The sequence below is a fragment of the Scyliorhinus canicula genome, chromosome 13 (assembly GCF_902713615.1).
Source record: "Scyliorhinus canicula chromosome 13, sScyCan1.1, whole genome shotgun sequence".
Classification (NCBI taxonomy): Eukaryota; Metazoa; Chordata; class Chondrichthyes; order Carcharhiniformes; family Scyliorhinidae; genus Scyliorhinus; species Scyliorhinus canicula.
Window position 1 is genome coordinate 60,752,526 of NC_052158.1, and position 17,922 is coordinate 60,770,447.

Consider the following 17,922-nt stretch of genomic DNA (forward strand, 5'->3'; position numbering starts at 1 on the left):
TCAAACTTGGCTGATCACAGGAATCGGGAAAAATTGAAATTACCAGTGAAACGTTGGAGAACGAAGCTCTGAGGGCCGAGATAGAATCCTTACGTCAAACCTTACACAGCATTACTCAGGTACAAAAACAGGAGTCGGTGCATGAAAGGCGTCTGTTGATCAGCTCTTCTAAGGTGCGCTGCAGTGATAGGTGGTTGGAATCAGATTATTTACAATTGTTCCTGAGAATGCCATGGGAGCACATGGGGAGAGTGTCACTTAGAGGCAGCATCCGCCCGGGGTTGAATATTGGAGACACAAAGCTAAATTAATATTCTAGAACTTCCCTTGTGGAACTGGCAGTACTGATACAGTACAGAACATTCCCGCAGAAAATTCAGTTGGTGGGGTAGAGACCATGCTGGGGCGAATGATGGATTGGCTGTGGAAGGAGATTCAATGGGTGGGATGGGGTGCATATGGACTACAAAAGATGTTCAGCTAAAGGGTCTCATTGAAGTCTTCCAGAGGTTTATTAGGGTGTCTCTGCCACCCCTGACCACACTAAATGGGCTTCCTGCTCATCATGGTGCTTTACCACTCATTTGTTTCCTCCTCAGCAATAGCAGTTGACAGAGGACATGTCGAAGGCCATCTTATAATAATAATCCCTGTCTCGAGACGATTGGGCAACATCACTCAGGGGGTGAGGAGGGGTGTATTTTAGTGGTGGAGAGGTGATGGTGGGAGGAGGCAGTACATTAGTGTGTCAACCATCCTCTGGTAAGAAGTAAGTTCAGACTACAAATCTGGGCCTGTAAAAAATTTTCCTGATAACATTTTAAAATGTGCAAGCATTTACATTGGTCATTCTGCCTTTCTTTCATAGGTTGCTGTTGCTGATGCAGAGTCTATGATCTCCCTCTCCAGGGAAGGGGCTATCGAAGGGACTGAGCCTGGTAGTGGAAGGCTCAGCTCACCCCTCCTGTCAGGGTCTCCGGTATTGCGCACACCTTCCCCTCGCAGGCGCAGGTCACCTACCCGTTCCCAGTCTCCACTTCGCAGCATGTCACCATCTTTTGGTGATTCCACATTGTCTGCAGTCCAATCGGCTCTACAAAGACGACAGCTCCAGGTTCAGGTGAGCAGAGAGGAAAGTCTTTCATCAATGTGCATAGTCAGGCCAGGTATATTCCATAAAGCCTTTGGAAGGTCACTGTGCAGGGATTGCAGCTGAGGCACATGCTGAGCTGGGGGATGATTAAGGAGAGTTGGAGGATAGCCTCGCCGGTGTTAGTGGAAGAGCTCCAAGAAATCTCACAATTTGGAGAGTAACGGGGGCACTGAGGAGATTCAAAGTGAATTCCTGACAGCTGTGGCACACCTTGGTTTAGTTTCAGGAGAAGCAAAGGAACCCTAAAGATCCAGCAAAGGGGAACTCTATTAAAAATACAACTGGAAATGTGCTGTTGAGACATTTGGTGTTAAAAAGTGTTTCAGAAATTACTGTTAAGTTAGTAGTAGTTGCATTGTTTAACACTTGCATTGGAACAATTTCTATTTAAAATATGAAATTGTGTGGCATTATTCTTTCAGTTAATAACTGGGAGTCCATTTTTTAAAAAGTTACTAGTCTCCACCAAGGTTGTAACACATCTCAAGCCATGGCTGGCTACACATTCCCAATCATTCAGTTGATTGTCCAGAGGCTCAGTTCAGTGCGATTGCAATAATATCCTCTATATCTAAAACATGCTGTAACTGGCCTGAGAGTGCTTGATGCCAATGCTAAATGGCTGAAATTAGAATTCGCCCTGACATTCTTCACCTTGAGAATCACATATTTGGCACAAAAAAGAATGATATTTGAGAGGAGACTTGTATTTTACGAAGAACTATTTGAACACTAGAGTTCTTTCTATCAGAGATGAGGGGCAGGAATAGGTTAAATAGTTAACACAGCTTATCTCTGACTGCCTGCTCATACCTCCTGGAGAGGAATTGTGGCCTCGCAGTGGGTTGCGTGATCCACAAACTGCTCAGTCTGTAGTTTCTTCCCACCTCCCACCTTTTAGTTTGTTCACAGAAGTTCAAAGGCAGCCATGCATACCTGTGGTTGCAAAGATGTGAAGGCCAGGGAAAGATTGAAACCTTTTAATGAGTGTAACAACCTTGTTTATAATTCGTATTAAAAGGAGAGGGGAAAAGAATAACAGATTGCACAATAATTCAGTGAACTGCAGTCTGACAGGGGTGGAGGGAAAGAATTTTATGTTGTGCGTGCTCTTCAATTGCATTTAATGAGATGAAAATAGCTTAGCTGATTTGATGCTCAGTCTGTTGAGTGGCTTGAATTTAGAATTAGCGATGAAGGATTATGGAGCTTGAATAGTATTTTTGCTGGCAATTAGTGGCACGTCATGCATTAATTTAGTGTGACACAGATTCGACCCAAGGAGTGAACAAATCTTCACTGTCCGACTTTAACCTTTGACTGCCATTGTCAAGGCAGAATTTCCTTCAGCATTGAATAGAAGGCAAGGAGGTGTATGCCTGTGAAGTCAAGGTATGGAGCAGAGATTACAGAAGGAGAACTTTTGGGGGAGGCACCTGCGGCCATCAGCTTGGACACACAACTGCAGAGCCATTGGCAGAGGTCATACGGCAGAATTCCCCTTGGGCTGTGGCATGAAGTGAGGCGGAGGGAAGCAAGTTCGGAACAGCAGAAAAGCAAGTAGGTTTGCCGAGCAGACAGACTGTAAAAAAGCGGCATGCCCCACGGTATAATCTTTGCCCTTGGCTGGGCTGGCAGAGTTTTCAGCCAGGGTCACAGCAGGGAGGCTAACATTGACCACAGCATTGCTGAGCCAGCGAGGACAAACAGTCAGCTACATTGATCTACATTATGCTACACTCCATGGCGAATACCTTCACAACATTCCTCGGATAATTCAGTCAGGCAAAACACCCAGAGAGGAAAGGCAACAGGCAGGAAGACACGGTCAGGGATAGGATTATATTGCTAAATTAGAAATACTGTTAGGGGTTGGTGGGAATAGGAATATAGCACCAGATTAGAGATCAGGCTTTATCTTTGGTCAGAGATAGGTCTATTGCAGTCTCAGGCTGTAGTGCTGGATTAACGATGAGGTTAAAGCAATTTACTTTCATCCTTTCTTTTGATGTCAGGAAGCAGCAGGTTGGAGCTGGACAAATAGAGCTACACGAGTTGCAGGTTTCCCACAGATTCATAGCGTTATTGACTGCCCCCTGTCACACTGGAAGCTGCTTCACACAAGCATCAAAATTCAAAGCAGCATTTTCTCAGCCGAGTCCTGAAGCTGTAACTCACTCTCAGTCGGAGCACTGATGCGTGGATGATCATGTTGCTGCTCAAATCCAGTGCAGCAGCTACACATACCAGACCAAAATACCATTCCAGACTCGGGTTGGAGTGGCTGAAGGGGTTAAAAAAAGGTTGAATGATTTCCCCAGTTGCCTTGAAATCTAGCCCAGTAGTATTATAAGTCTCGGGCCATTGCAATTAGCCTTTACCTGTCAGACCTTGTCAAACAGGGGAATGAGTTATTGCTCGAGCTGCTTTGATCATAGTTGCACTCTTCATACATTTAATAGACAACAGCTCACTGGCACTGCAAGCTGCATTTTCTTAGGGGGAAAAAAACCGAAATCAAAAATTTGAAGGTTCCCTTCACAGTTATTAGGAAGTCCTGGGCGCAGTGGTAGATTTCCTGCCTTCGAGTCAGATCTGTGGGTTCGAGTCCCACTCCAGGACCCCAGGAAGGTGCGTTCATAACAGAGCCAAGCAGGCTGATTATCATCCTGCAAATGCTTCCAATACATGCCAAAGGCAGGCTGTAAGAGTGGGAGAAATTCCAGGTCAGCCATGAAGATGGAAAGGAAACTGTTCATAGTTCCAGAGTATAATGTGATTGTAATAATGCATGTTGTCACGGCAACTCCAACTCCCTGACTGAACTATAACCACTTACAGTTATTACTTGTAAGTTATCACATTATAACTCAATGTTGCATTATTATGGAAGGATTTAATGATGTTTGTCCCTGTCACACTATTGCATGTACTCAACATGCTTAATCAGAGTGCAAGTCTCAACTCAGGCAGGCAGGCTTCTTATGCACCTTTTGAATGCAGTATCAGTAATGAGAATTTCCCAGGCAATTTTAGCACAGGTAAGATCCACAGTTATGCTTGTTGTACGCTGCACCACCAAAGACTCCGGGGATAGAAACTGCAAAGATTCAGTACAGGGTAAAGCTCCCCAACACTGTCCCATCAAACACTCAGGAAAGGTTTGAGCATTTTTTAGTTACAGAGGGACAAATTTCCATTGGGAAACTGCTCCAAAACACTGATCTCTTGCCACACAAAGGCAGCAGAAATTGTCTGCACAGTCTTCTGTCGCAATGAGTTCCAAAGGTTCACCACCCTCTGTCTGAAGAAATTTCTCCTCATCTCAGATTAAATGATCGTCCCTTTAGCCTGAGCCTGTTCCATCGAGTTCCAGTCTCCCATAATCGTGAAAACATCTTCTCCACGTCCACTCTATCCAAGCCTTTCAGTATTCTATGAGTACTGGGGCTGTTTAGCTCAGGGCTAAATGGCTGGCTTTGAAAGCAGACCAAGCAGGCAAGCAGCACGGTTCAATTCCCGTAACAGCCTCCCCGAACAGGCGCCGGAATGTGGCGACTAGGGGCTTTTCACAGTAACTTCATTGAAGCCTACTCGTGATAATAAGCGATTTTCATTTTCATTTCAATAAGATCCCCCCCCCCCCATCCTTCTAGACTCCAATGAGTACAAACCCAGAGACCTCAACCGCTCATCATATGACAAGCCTTTCATTCCCGGGGTCATTCTTGTAAACCTCCTCTGGACCCCATCCAAGGCCAGTACCACCTTCCTTAGAGTAGGGCCCAAAACTGCTCACAGTATTCCTCAGCAGTACATCCCTACTCTTGTATTCTAGCCCTCTCAAAATGAATGCTAACATTGCATTTGCCTTCCTAACTGCCGACTGAACCTGCACATAACCTGAAGAGAATCTTGAACTATTTCTAAGTCCCTTTGTGCTTCAGATTTCCGAAGCCTTTCGATCTTTTAGAAAATAGTCTATAGGCAGGATTCTCCATTTGGGAGACCAAGTTGTCCCGCAGGAGGAGAATTAGCTACTGATTTGCACTCAGGAAACAATTCAGTATCCCACGCCATGCAAATGTATCTTCTTTTATATTACTAACTTACACTCATATTTCCTCTTCTCCCACCCTTATTGTCTTTTTAGTTGTCCTCTGCTTGCTTTTAAAGGCTTCCCAATTCTCTGGCTTCCCACTAATCCTCGTCACCTTGTATGCTTATTCTTTTGCTTTTATACTGTCCCGGACTTCCCTCGTCAGCCATGGTTGCCCTGTCCTCCCCGAGCATGTTTCCTCCTCTGTTCATTTTTAACTGCTCTTTGGCCCAGTTCCTGTGGTTAGGGTTAAAACCTAACCTGGAAAAAAGGTCTCTCTGCATTGTCCAGTCAGAGACTCTGGGGTTTGGTGAAGTACGAGTTAGATACAAAGTAAAGCTTCCTCCACACTGACCCTTTGTAGTTCGCTTAGTGTCCGGTCACTGCTCACTGTGGCTGTTATGCCAACTGGACTTGTGGTCGTGCCAGTTCAATTTATTCACCTCAGTGGCTCCCTCAGGAGCAATTGTGAATAAAATTAATCAGAGCATAAGTTTGAGAATGTTGATCATTCATTCTTCTTTGCAAATTCATGACTTTTAAAAAAACTTCGAAGATTAATTCTGTGTGTGTAATGGCTTGCAAGAGGCAAGTCAATTTATAATGTGTGAAGTGCGGCAATTTTCTCAGGAGCTGTGTGGAAAACTGGATGCTGTTCAGGACGTGGCCAGCTCGTTGAAGAAGCAGTTGGGGGAGAGTGAGAGTGAGCGGAGGCTACTGGAGCAGAGGGTGGTGAAGCTGAAAGACGAGGCAGAGGACTCGAGCCGAGCCAGGGATGATGCCAAGAGAGATGCCGCCCGTTACCGATCCTCTTTGGAAATCATTGGAAGGTGAGAGTTGGCGTTACGCACGGAGAAGGTGGATCAAGCCAAACTTGGTTAGGGATGAATTCAGGGCTGTGCCATTGAGCAGTAAAGGGGTGCTTCTACTGTTTCAATATATTATCAAAGTGAGAAAGCTCAATCCAGGTTTCATCTTTTGCCCGGCGACACGATCCATTTGTGAAATTAAGGCATTGGCCCTGACATCAGGGTGAAAAGCAATCCCAAGCCGCACCAGTCAGCAGCAACAAGAGCTTTTATTACCACAGGCGTCCTCCTAATTGCCTGCCTGCGGGCCTTCCACCTAATCTAGAATGGCAGGTGGGCTCTTCATGCTGCTGCTCAGTGAAGCCTCAGCAGTGTCACTGGGGGAGGTGATCATTGCTAAGATTTGCAGGAGCTAACCCAGGTAAGTAAAACAAAAAAGAAAATCATCGGGCTCAGTGTCAAAGTGGAAACACCCAGCAGGGAGATGGTTGGGGATGCAAGAGGCTGCCTTCGCTGCCTGCCAGTCTTAGGGTTGCCTCACCTGGTACTCTGGCTGCCACAGGAAGGCTGCCTTTGTTCCGCTGGTGGCCTCCCAATCTGACGGGGTTTGCTGCGCCTTCAGCAAATGCCAGCTGTAAAATGGCCCCCTAATTGGGCCTTTATATGTGAAAGCTGGCTGGCTGCCCTACTGAAGCAAGCAGCCTCTCTCTTTCTGCTTCCATGGCTGGGTTGGTGCCCCAGCAGCACGATCAAATCTGGAACGCAATTACTTCTCCCCCCCCCCCCCCCCCCCCCCCCCCCCCCCCGCCACCTCCAGATGGTTGGTAAAATCCTGGTCATTTGGGGTGTTTTGCAAAATGAGATTGCAAACATACAAAGCTCCTTTGAACTAGAAATAAGATTTCATCAATAAAGGTGGCACCTCTGACAATGCAAAACTTGCTCAGTACCGCAGTTCTGTGTCAGCCTAGATTTTATGTGCTGAATCTCTGGAACGGACCTTGTACCCGTGACCTTCTGACTCAGGGTCACCACACTGAGCCATGGCTTGCAGCCACTGATCATCACTGAATTTGAGTCACTTTCCTCGCTGTTGCTGGGAAAGTTAATTGGAAATGAGTTGGAACAGAGAATGCCACTTTGCACATCCAAATATAATCCAGGAACACATTTCCCGATAGCTTCGAGACTGTAGTGTGTGTTCATGTGAACGCTCGTGCATTGGTCAGGGGAAAAAAAATGCTGGGTGGATTTCTGCCAATTGGAAACTCAAAGCCTCTTTGTCGAGATGGCAGTGCGGCTTAGTGGAGAGAACACCTCGTAAGACTGTTGTGTTTTGGCTCATATTCCATCCAGAGTTGTTTTTCATTTTCAAAACAATTTGATGAAGATCCAACCTCAGTGAAGGGCCGCTCCCTTTAAGTTGGAAATGTCATAAAAACTGTCCACGGTTTATGGGTCTTGACCACGAGCTTCATTTCTCACCTTAAGGCACATCCCCATAAGGCACCCAATGTACGAACTCTCACCAGCAAACCTGGACTTCCTATGAAGTAAAAAGGAGCGATGTGCTCAAGAGGTATTTGCATGCCTCAGACGAGACCATTAATTGCTTCTCGGTTACACGTGAGACTTCTGATGCACATCGCTTCAGAAGATGTGAGGCAGGTGAGCTGGAAATGCTCAGCAGATCAGGTAGCATTGGTGGAGGTAGAGAGAGAGAGAGAGAGAGAGAGGGGAAAAGAGGGCTAAGGACTGACCTGATTAATACTACACCCCTGTAATTTTTCACCCGATGCCGGTGTCTATGTATTTACATTGTGTACCTTGTGTTGCCCTGTTATGTATTTTCTTTTTATTTTATTTTCATGGACTTAATGATCTGTTTGAGCTGCTCGCAGGAAAATACTTTTCACTTACCTCGGTACACGAGACAATAAAGAAATCCAATCCAATAATGTTTTAGGTCAATCACCATTTCAGAAGATGATTGATTTCAGTTGTGCCACATTTTTGTAATAGGCTAGCTTACCAAGCAAGTTTATCATTCCAGCAATGAGTACTATCGGTTAGAGTCAGGCCAACCACATCAGCTTTTGAGCCAGTTTATGAAAGGTTTAAAAAAAAATAAACCCATCAGTTGAATTTCTTTGGTCTTCTTTGCAGCTCTTCCAATGAGAATGTTGGCATGTGTTGCCCAGAAACCGAACGACTGCTAATTACAATACAATCATATCTGTGCAGAGGGTCAAAGCTGTTTCTAATTGTTAGGTCAAATGTGACCCGTGTTTATACCTAGAAAAATCTTCAGCCTGTAATATCAGCTAAGATTACTCTGTCTCAGAGTAGGACTTGAACCCACAACCTCCTGACTCAAGAGGTTGGAACACTGCCAAATGCATCAATTCCATTCCACTTGTACTCTGCCTGCAGGCCGCCCTTGGCCCATTGTCTGCAGATGTTTCAACCTGAGCTGTTTTCTTGGTTGCTTTTAGAACCATAGGACTCCGGCAGTGCAGAAGGAGGCCATTTGGTCCAGTGAGTCTGTGCTGACCCTCTGAAAGAGCACCCTGCCTAGGCCCATGCCCCCACCCTATCATCATAACCCCATATAACCTGTACATCTTTTGACACTAAGGGCTAAGTTAGCATGACCAATCCACCTAACCTGCAATTCTTGGACTGTGGAAGAAAACCGGAGCACCCGGAGGAACCCATGCAGACATGGGGAGAAAGTGCAAACTCCACACAGACTCACTCTGGGGTTGGGGAGGGGGGAGGGGGGGTGGGGGGGTTGGGGGGCAGGATAAGATACAAGTCCCGAGTCAACCTCAGCTTGAATGGGAACTGAACCCTTGCTTTTATTCTGAACCATATGTTGGCCATCTAACCGACTGAGCCAACCAACCTCTCTCCCGGAGATTGTGGATCAAGAAATTGTGCAATTGCAGCCCATTATTTTCCATCTGTAGACATAAAAGTTAGAAAATCATTGGCTGCAACAAATCAGTATTTCCTGTATCTTCCTTTCAGAGAATACTGACAGAACCCAATCACATAGACTCCCATGAATACCAATGCTGACACATCTCTGCTGCTGCTGCTAAAATTTCTGAGTCACACGCAGTCAATATGTTGATACGATCCATTCAGAATGTTCTTTTCCACCCTGTGTCTTTTTTTTGCCTTTCAGTGAGAAAGGCAACTTGGAGAAGTTGGTGCATTCGCTGAACCAGCAAATCGATAGCTTGCAGCTTGATGTGGAGCGGCTGAAAGCAGTGAATAGTGATCTACAACGCCAGCGAGATCACCTTGAAGATGAGAAGGAGGAATTACACAGAGATAAGGGGCAAGCCAGGAAAGAAGTCGATAGAGGGTGAGCGGATATCCATGGGGCTTGTTTACATCGTAACAAGTTAATATTGATGGAGCTAATGAATTGCTGTTTGCCGCAACCTTTCACCCTAACACACACAATGTAAAGATTTATGGAATGGGAAAATTTCCTTCTGGTCCTTCTCCCATGGCTGGCATCGGCAGCAAATCCGAAGTCCTAGTGGCCCTGGAAGAGGAGGCTGTGTAATCCACCAGTAAATTTTGGCCTTCTGTGACCAGTGGCGCTACACCAATCAGAGTGTCTAATAGACATGTGAAACAATGGGCTGGATTCTCCAGTCCCCCAGCCGCGTGTTTCTCGGTTGGGCGCCATTTGCTGGTGGCGGTATTCTAAGATCCTGCCGCTTGGCAATGGAATTTCCCATTGATGCCACCCCATGCTGCCGGAAAACCCGAAAAAGGCGGGGGGGGGGGGGGGGGGGGGGGGGGGGGTTGGCTGTCGCTGGCGGGAAACGTGAATCTCAACGCCCGGAGCATTCTGGCCAATGTTATGATATATTATCGGAAACCCTCAAAGAGGGGATGGTTTGATTATAGACCAGACGCATTCCTATGAGAGGACAGAAATGATGACATAAAGATATAAAAATTAAAATAGGACAGAAAAAGCAAGCTGATAACAATTGTAGTGTTCATAACAAAGAATGAGAAAGTGCAGAAGAGATCTGAAAAGGGGAATAGGACGGACTAAAGGAGTATGGGAATGGATCAGTAACTAACATAAAAAAGAAGCCAAAAATAATTTGAAAACACATGAGTAATTAAAGAATAGTCAAAGGAAGAGCAGAACGGATTACAGACCAAAAGGAAAATCTTGTGGAAGCAGAGAGCATGACCGAGGTACTAAATGAGCACTTTGCATCCATCTGCATGAGAGAAGAAGATACTTCCAAGCGAACTATAAAGGAAGAGGCAGATATTGGATACGATAACAATAGATCAAGAGGAGGTACCCAGAAGTTTGGCAGTCCTCCAAGTAGAAATGTAACTGAGTTTGGGCAGGCTGCTTCCTGGGTTACTGAGGGAAGAATGAGTAAAACTTCTGGAGGCTTTGGCTACAATCTTCAATCCACCTTGGAATGGGGTTGATTCCAGAGCACAGAAGAGTTCCAAATGTTAAAAGCCTGATTAAACAAGGTGAGAGAGTTTAACTGAAAACTACATGCCAGTCTGCCTACACCCTCAATGGTGAGCATTTTACAGACAATAATCTTGGATGAAATAAATTGGCATTTAGAAAGTACGGGCTAATAAAAATTAGCATGGATTTGTGATTGAGTGCTTTGATGTAATGCAAAGAGTTGATCAGGGCAGTGCAGTAGATGGATATATTGGTTGCGATTTATTGGCCATGTCCTGCCAGATTTGGACTGGAGTGTTGCCAGTAGATCTCAGTTGCCAGTAACCTCTCCTGGGATTCCCGACGGTCGTTATGGCTTGCAAGGTCTAATGAGACCTTGCGAGACATTACGATCTGGATCCCACCCATAATGGGTGGAACCCAGAGTCGCAGAGTTAAGTGAGTTTGAAAACTCACTTAAAATCTGCTGACACCAGATCGAACCGGCTCCCGGGATCTACCGGCCTCGCCGAAGAACCCCAGCCGGGCGCATTTCAGTACTGGTCCCTACAAACACCCAATCAAATAAGATAGCTCTGATTGAAATTGTCTTAAAGTTAGACCCCTTAAAAAGGAAGTTGACACCTCGGCGACCATAGTGAGTGAGCAGACTTTCCACTATCTGCATGTAAAGCTTGAATAGTACGACAGCCGGACTTTCGACATACACCAAGGAAATTTTGAATATCCACAGAACAACCAATATCCCAGTGACCTACAGTGGGTAGGAGGCCAATCTACTTTTGGTTGTCTTGGAAGGACATAGACCCAGTCTATTGGGAAGAGACTGGTTACCGAAAATTAGGCTCAACTGGCTGGAAATCTTCAGAATATCTAACAGCATCCTCCAAGATGTCTTACGGAGGTATGAAGACATCTTCCATAAGGAATTGGATCGGATTAAGGACGTAAAATCTAAGATATATGTCAATCCGGATTTAACACCCAAGTACTTCAGAGACAGACCAGTGCCATGCGCACTGCAACCGAAGGTTGAAGCAGAGGTAAAGAGATTGGAAGGGCTGGATATAATCAAGCTGGTTCAGTTTTCAGAGTGGGCAGCGCTGATAGTCCCTAAACGTTCGATAAGCATATTTGGGGACTATAAGATGACCATAAATCAGCTGCCCAAGTCGATCATAGTCCAAATCCCTAAATTGAGGAACTCTACACTAAGATAGTGGGCGGGCCTCACTTATTCAAATTGGACCTCATTCACACCTATCTGCAACTAGAGTTGGATGAGGAGTCTCAGAGATTTGCTATAATCAATACCCACAAAGGCCTTTTCCAGTACGCCAGACTGCCGTTTGGCAATACCTTCCAACACACGATGGAAAATATCCTCCAGGGAATTCCCAAGGCATACTAGTCACTGGCTCTTCACCAGAAGAACACATAGCCACCCCAGAGAAAGTACTAAAGAGGCTTTGTGATACAGGACTCTGCCTAAAATGCAATAAATGTACTATTCAGGCCTCAGAAGTGGCATACCTAGGATTTTGTGTTGATGTGACAGGGTTGCACCCCTTGGAAGAAAAGGTCAAAATCATATGTAACGCCCCTGTATCCAAAAATGTCTGTGAGCTTAAATACTTCCTCAGCAAGATCAATTATTATGGAAGGTTTATTCCAAATTGGGCCGCAACATTGGCACCATTACATCAGCTACTCTCTTCACTCGCCTGATGAAGGAGCTACGCTCCGAAAGCTAGTGATTCTCAATAAATCTGTTGGACTTTAACCTGGTGTAGTAAGACTTCTTACTGTGCCCACCCCAGTCCAATGCTGGCATTTCCATGTCACCAGCTACTAAGGAAGAATCAGTGGTGGCAGTGGAGAGAGCACCAAGAGGAAGCTTTCTGAGTCGTGAAGCAAGTATTACATTTTTCAAGTTGCTTGGTGCATTTTGACCTGGGGAAGCCCATCGTGCTGACATGTGATGCATCCTCTTATGGTATAGGGGTCATTTTATCCCAGAAAATGGGAGGTGGTTCAGAATGCCCTATCGCCTTTGTTTCAAGGACCCTTTCAGAAGCAGAACAAAATTATGCCCAGATTAAGAAGGAGGGCTGAGCGGTTATATTCGGTGTGAAGAAATTCCACCAGTGTGTGTTTGGTCAACGGTTCAACGTAGTAACTGACCACAAGCCAATCCTGGGCCTTTGAAGGGAATATGAACCCTACACCGGGAATATGAACCCATAGATAAAGCCATTGAAAAACTAGTACAACAGTTCCACCCTTGCCAAATGCAACAACCTTTGCTTCCTTCTGCCACTCTTCACCCTTGGAAAGGGCCAGGTCGCCCATGGACTAGGGTCCCCGTTGATTATGCGGGTCCGATTATGGTCAAGACAGTTTTGGGGCTAGTGGATGCCCACTCTAAGTGGCTATAAGTTCAAGAAATGGGGGACCACTATTTCAATGGCCACGGTAGATGCTTTGCGCCAAGTGTTTACCATTTGCGGACTTCTTCAGTCAATTGTTTTGGACAACAGCGGCAATGATTTCCAGGTTTTTGTGCTAGCCAATGGCATATGGCGCAGGAGGACCCTACCACTCAGCGTCAGATGGTTTGGCTAAGAGGGCAGTCCAAACTTTCAAGAATGCCATGAAATAGGGCAGCACAGTAGCACAGTGGTTAGCACTATGGCTTTACAGAGCCAGGGTCCCAGGTTCAATTCCCAGCTTGGGTCACTGCCTGTGCGGAGTCTGCATGTTCTCCCCGTGTCTGCATGGGTTTCCCCCGGGTGCTCCGGTTTCCTTCCACAAGTCCCGAAAGACATGCTATTAGGTAATTTGGACATTCTGAATTCTCCGTCCGTGTACCCGAACAGGCGCTGGAATGAGGTGACAGTGGCTTTTCACAGAAACTTAATTGCAGTGTTAATGCATGCCTACTTGTGACAATAAAGATCATTATTATAAATAGCAAATTGATAAACCCCTTCACCAGAAGTTGGCAAATTTTTTGGTGCTGTACAACTGAACCCCTCGTGGGCCGCTCGTGGGTCGTCGGTTGAGAACTCGATTGGATCTTGTGTTTTCAAATTTGACAGGGAAGGAGGAGGCCAGGTATGTAGCAAGCAGTTAACTGCAGAAGTTTTTTGAGTCTAACAAAGACAGAAGGATTTCCAGGTTATGCCTGAAAAGGTTGCTCTCTCCAAGAAAACCTTCCAAGAAATCTCTTCAAGAAATATTTACAGAATAGTACAGCAAATATCCCTGTGTTTTTTAAACTTTATTTGCAAGTAGCTTTTGACCTGTAATGGACTTTGCTTAATTGGAGATGGCGAAGGCGTAAGATAGTAGGTAAAGTGTTACCTTTTATTTTAAGAACTGTTTAACTAATGATTGATGTTAATGTTGTTAATTCTGTGCTTAACCTAAAGTTTATTTTAATATAAAATATACCTGTTGCTCAGAGTCATTAATCTTGGGGTGAAGTATCCTTTTCTCACAGTGTTACAAATTTAAAAAGAAGTGTTTGGGGTTCTTGTTTCGATCCTAACTTGTTGGGGTCTAGTCCAAGATCCTAGCAAATTTCTCCCCGTGTCTGAGTGGGTTTCTTCCTAGTGCACCGGTTTCCTCCCTCAGTCCAAAGATGTGCGGGTTAGGTGGATTGGCCATGCTAGAATTGCTCCTTAAGCACCCAAAAATGTGCAGTTAGGCCGAGTTACAGGGATAGGGCAGGGGAGTGGGTGTAGGTAGAGTGCTCTTTCAGAGGATCAGTGCAGACTCGATGGGCTGAATGGCCTCCTTCTGCACTGTTGGGATTCTATGAAATGCAGCTAGCATTTTGAGAATACTCCTGTAACTCTATCTAGCCAAGTGAAGCCAGGCATTCCTGTTTCTGTTCAACCAACTGCGCCTGTTAAGGCCAATGAGTCCTGTTCACTGAAGTGGTACCTGCTGAAGAGGCACCGACTGTTGACCACTCAATTGCCTAAAAGAGTGCCAAGCCTGTGGCAGGGTGACAGAGGTCCAGGAGGACCCGGAGGCCTCTGAACTGATTGACCTTTTGATCGACTCTCTTTCCCCTGTTGTCTCTGTTAATATTTGTAACTTCTGTATATAGTTTTTGTGGTCGTTGTAACAAGGGACTTAAATGGATAGGGATGTGGTATTGCAGCGCCTTTAAGGGTGTGGGCTCCACAGACCAAGTGACTGGCCAAGCAGACCAAGTGACTGGCCAAACATTTTACATGCAGTTTCTCAACCTTAACATACTAGTTCCCATGAAACAACACTTTAAATGAACCCCAACCAATGCAAAGCTTGCACGGGGCCCTGGTAGCATGACCTCGGCAGTGTGGACCAAGGAGCGGATGTGTAAAGACCTGTTGTATAGTATTCTGTGCCTGTTAGTTAACTGGCTTTGCCTTTCATCAATAAACCCCTTTGTTAATTATTGGAAGTCTGGAGCCATCACACCCATTTCAAATGGAGATGAGGTGAACTTCTTTCGCTGAGTGTCTTGAGCCTTTGGAGCTTTCCCTGAAAAGGTGGTGGAGGCAGCGTACTTGTGTATTTTTCAGGCAGAGATGAATTGATTCTTGGTAAGCACGAGTGTGATAGGTGTTATGGATGTCTGGTCAGCCCTCAAAAATAGCTAGGAGACTGGACTAGAAGCCATAATTTTTTTAAGTTTTAATGCGGCGTGGAAAGATTGATTTGCTTTAGGAGTGATAACATAAGAAATAGAGGTTGGTTATTTTACAAACAAACTTTATTAAAACAAATGAAAAGAAAACAATATTTAAACTTTTACTTCAGCTCTAACACTAACATTTTACATGCAATTTCTCAACCTTAACATACTAGTTCCCATCAAACAACACTTTACATGAACATGCAGCTCCTGTTTCACTTACACAAGCAGGCAAACCAATACTTAGCTTTACGAAAAAAAAATTTGTCTATTAGAGACAATTGTTCAGAAACGTTTTCCAAAGTCTGCCTCGGTGGCAACTTTCATGACCTCCCTGATCGATTTCTATAGTCTTCTTGTGTAACTGAACAAAACAGCATTCTTCCTCTCTCTCTCTCTCTAAGCTTCGCCCACCCCCTCGAACAAAGGTGCTCTCAGGTTTCCAGACTTAGCCCTATTACCGTTAGTTTGGCTGATTGCCCACCCCTGTTTATACAAAAGAACAGAACTATGCCATTTATATGCAACTAACCTTCCATTGTCGAACAAAATAGATCATCAGACTCTTTGATTTGGGATAATGGCTTGTCAAACAAGATTGAGCCGAAGGACAATGGATCTTAAGTGGCTCTTCCTGGCTGAACAGGGGCAGACTCAAGGAGCTGAATGGCCTACACCTGTTCCGTACGTCCATATGTAAACCGAGGTCCTGTTTGGCCTTTCAGGTGAAAAGAAAAGATTCCCGAGCACTATTTTGACCTGGGCATTATCACATTGCTGTTTCAGGGAGCTTGCTGTACACAAATTGGCTGTCACATTTCCTACATTACAAGAGATTACACTTCAAAAGTATTTATTTAACAGTGAAGTGTTTTGGGAGGTTGTGAAATGTGTAATAAGAACAAAAGTTTTATTTGAAACTATTAATTAAGAGGGAGAGAGTTTTTCAGAATCTGATGTGTTGCTTGTTAATCAGCGCTTAAGCTCAAAGCATATCTTAAATGAAATGGAGCCTTTTTTGTTTAGTTTTCCAAACAAAACGAGTGTGCCTGGCACAGTACCTTCTCCTTTCATTGGGCAATAAGGTGTTTTCCCTCTTGTGACTTTCTTTACTGTAGTCTGGATACCAGTAATTGTGTTCTTACAGGCAAAAGGCATTGGAGCTACTGGAAGTGAAGAACTCGGCTTTGAGAAAAGAGCTGGTCGTTGTAAAGGAAGTCTTGAACAAAGCTACACTGGAAAAGGAGGTGCTACAGAATGAGAAGGCAGATTTGGCTGAGGCTCTTAGCAAGGTGTGTGGCACAGAATGTGAGAACTCAACAAAGTTAGGGCAAAGAAATGCAAGGGGGCGGTTGGCTGAGATTTTCAGCAGGGTATGTGGTGTGAGAGCCCAACAATCAAGTTCATAAAGTGAGAGGGAAACCTTTCTCGGGTTCAGATGGACTGCGTGCACAATTACGTGGCCACTTGAGGATTTCAATACTGTGACAGTCTCAGATCTTGTCTCCTGGATTTATACCACCTCGACAGAATGTAAGAACGACCCCCAGGGATAATAATAATGACAACAAATATTTTTTAAGTTGGCCTTGAGAGAGCATTCTGAACAGATTGATGATATAGTTCTATTCAGCATTAACCAGATGCTCACTGTCTCTGGCCCACATGAATTATGAGCGCCGGAACTTGATTTATTTTCACTTCATTGGGAGATTTGTGTTATTGTTCTAAAACCCCCTACATTCACTGGATTAACTCCTGTTTAAATTATTGTTCAATTTAGCAAGACGTTTTGTTTGTTTTACTTGGGGTTGGCCCACTTGCATAAACTCCCTTTAATATGTTCACAGTCTTGTTGATGCAGTAAAACATTTGGATCATTTAAATAATAGAATCCATATGCATTCAATCTAGTAACAGCTTTACCATTAAGGGCAATCCTTCCTTAAGATTTTTTTTCTTTGTATACATGTAATGGGTTTCTAATTTACGTCGAATTCTCCTCCTATCTCTGTGTCTGTATACGGTTGTATTTGATCTCGATGACATTTTGTGAAAGTTGTTTGTGCTTCTTCCTGTTTATGCATTTCTTCTCATGAATGTTCCCCCCTTTTTGACCTTCTAGGCTGAGCTGACTAGTGCAGACTTGGAGTTGTCCTTGAGCAAGCTGAAGATTGAAGAAGGTGTCCTGCGAGATACCCTTACCAAGATGAGCGCGCTAAGTGAAGGCCTAGCTCAGGATAAGGTTGAATTAAACCGCATCCTCCTCCGGGTGAGATAACTGAGGCAACCACAGAATGAGGTCACTTTAATGCCCCCTTGCTCTGACTGTATGTGCGTCAGATGTGGTCACACATTACAGGCAGTCTAACAGCAAATGCAGATCACATTACGAAAGCCAGAAATACATTGGGTTTGATTCCTCATCTTGGTTGAAGTGCCTCAGGAGCTGCCACAAGTATCTTCTCTATTGTGAGATAACGCAATGCTGCAGGTGGCTTCTGCATCTTGAGATGACTATCTGCCCAGAGCCTCCTGCATGATCAAGCAGAGACCACGCTTATTCTAATGACCCTTTTAATAGCTGAAAACTATCTGACTATTGGGCCTTTTCAATCTGCACATTGTTCTCCCCTTCCAGATGCTGTAAGGAAACCTTGATGTAAAGTCAAATGTGCTATCAGGTGATGG

At 44.8% G+C, this 17,922-nt stretch overlaps 1 protein-coding gene across 1 annotated transcript in view; it reads left to right on the plus strand.

The window, feature by feature from the left end:
• crocc2 (ciliary rootlet coiled-coil, rootletin family member 2) overlaps positions 1 to 17,922 on the plus strand; it is a 328,062-nt gene that overhangs the window by 168,839 nt on the left and 141,301 nt on the right. Inside the window, exons 11-16 of the mRNA XM_038817133.1 lie at positions 21 to 119; positions 869 to 1,120; positions 5,883 to 6,082; positions 9,255 to 9,437; positions 16,379 to 16,523; positions 17,357 to 17,503. Of these exons, the coding sequence (XP_038673061.1) occupies positions 21 to 119; positions 869 to 1,120; positions 5,883 to 6,082; positions 9,255 to 9,437; positions 16,379 to 16,523; positions 17,357 to 17,503 (1,026 nt within the window). The remainder of the gene's footprint in view (positions 1 to 20; positions 120 to 868; positions 1,121 to 5,882; positions 6,083 to 9,254; positions 9,438 to 16,378; positions 16,524 to 17,356; positions 17,504 to 17,922) is intronic.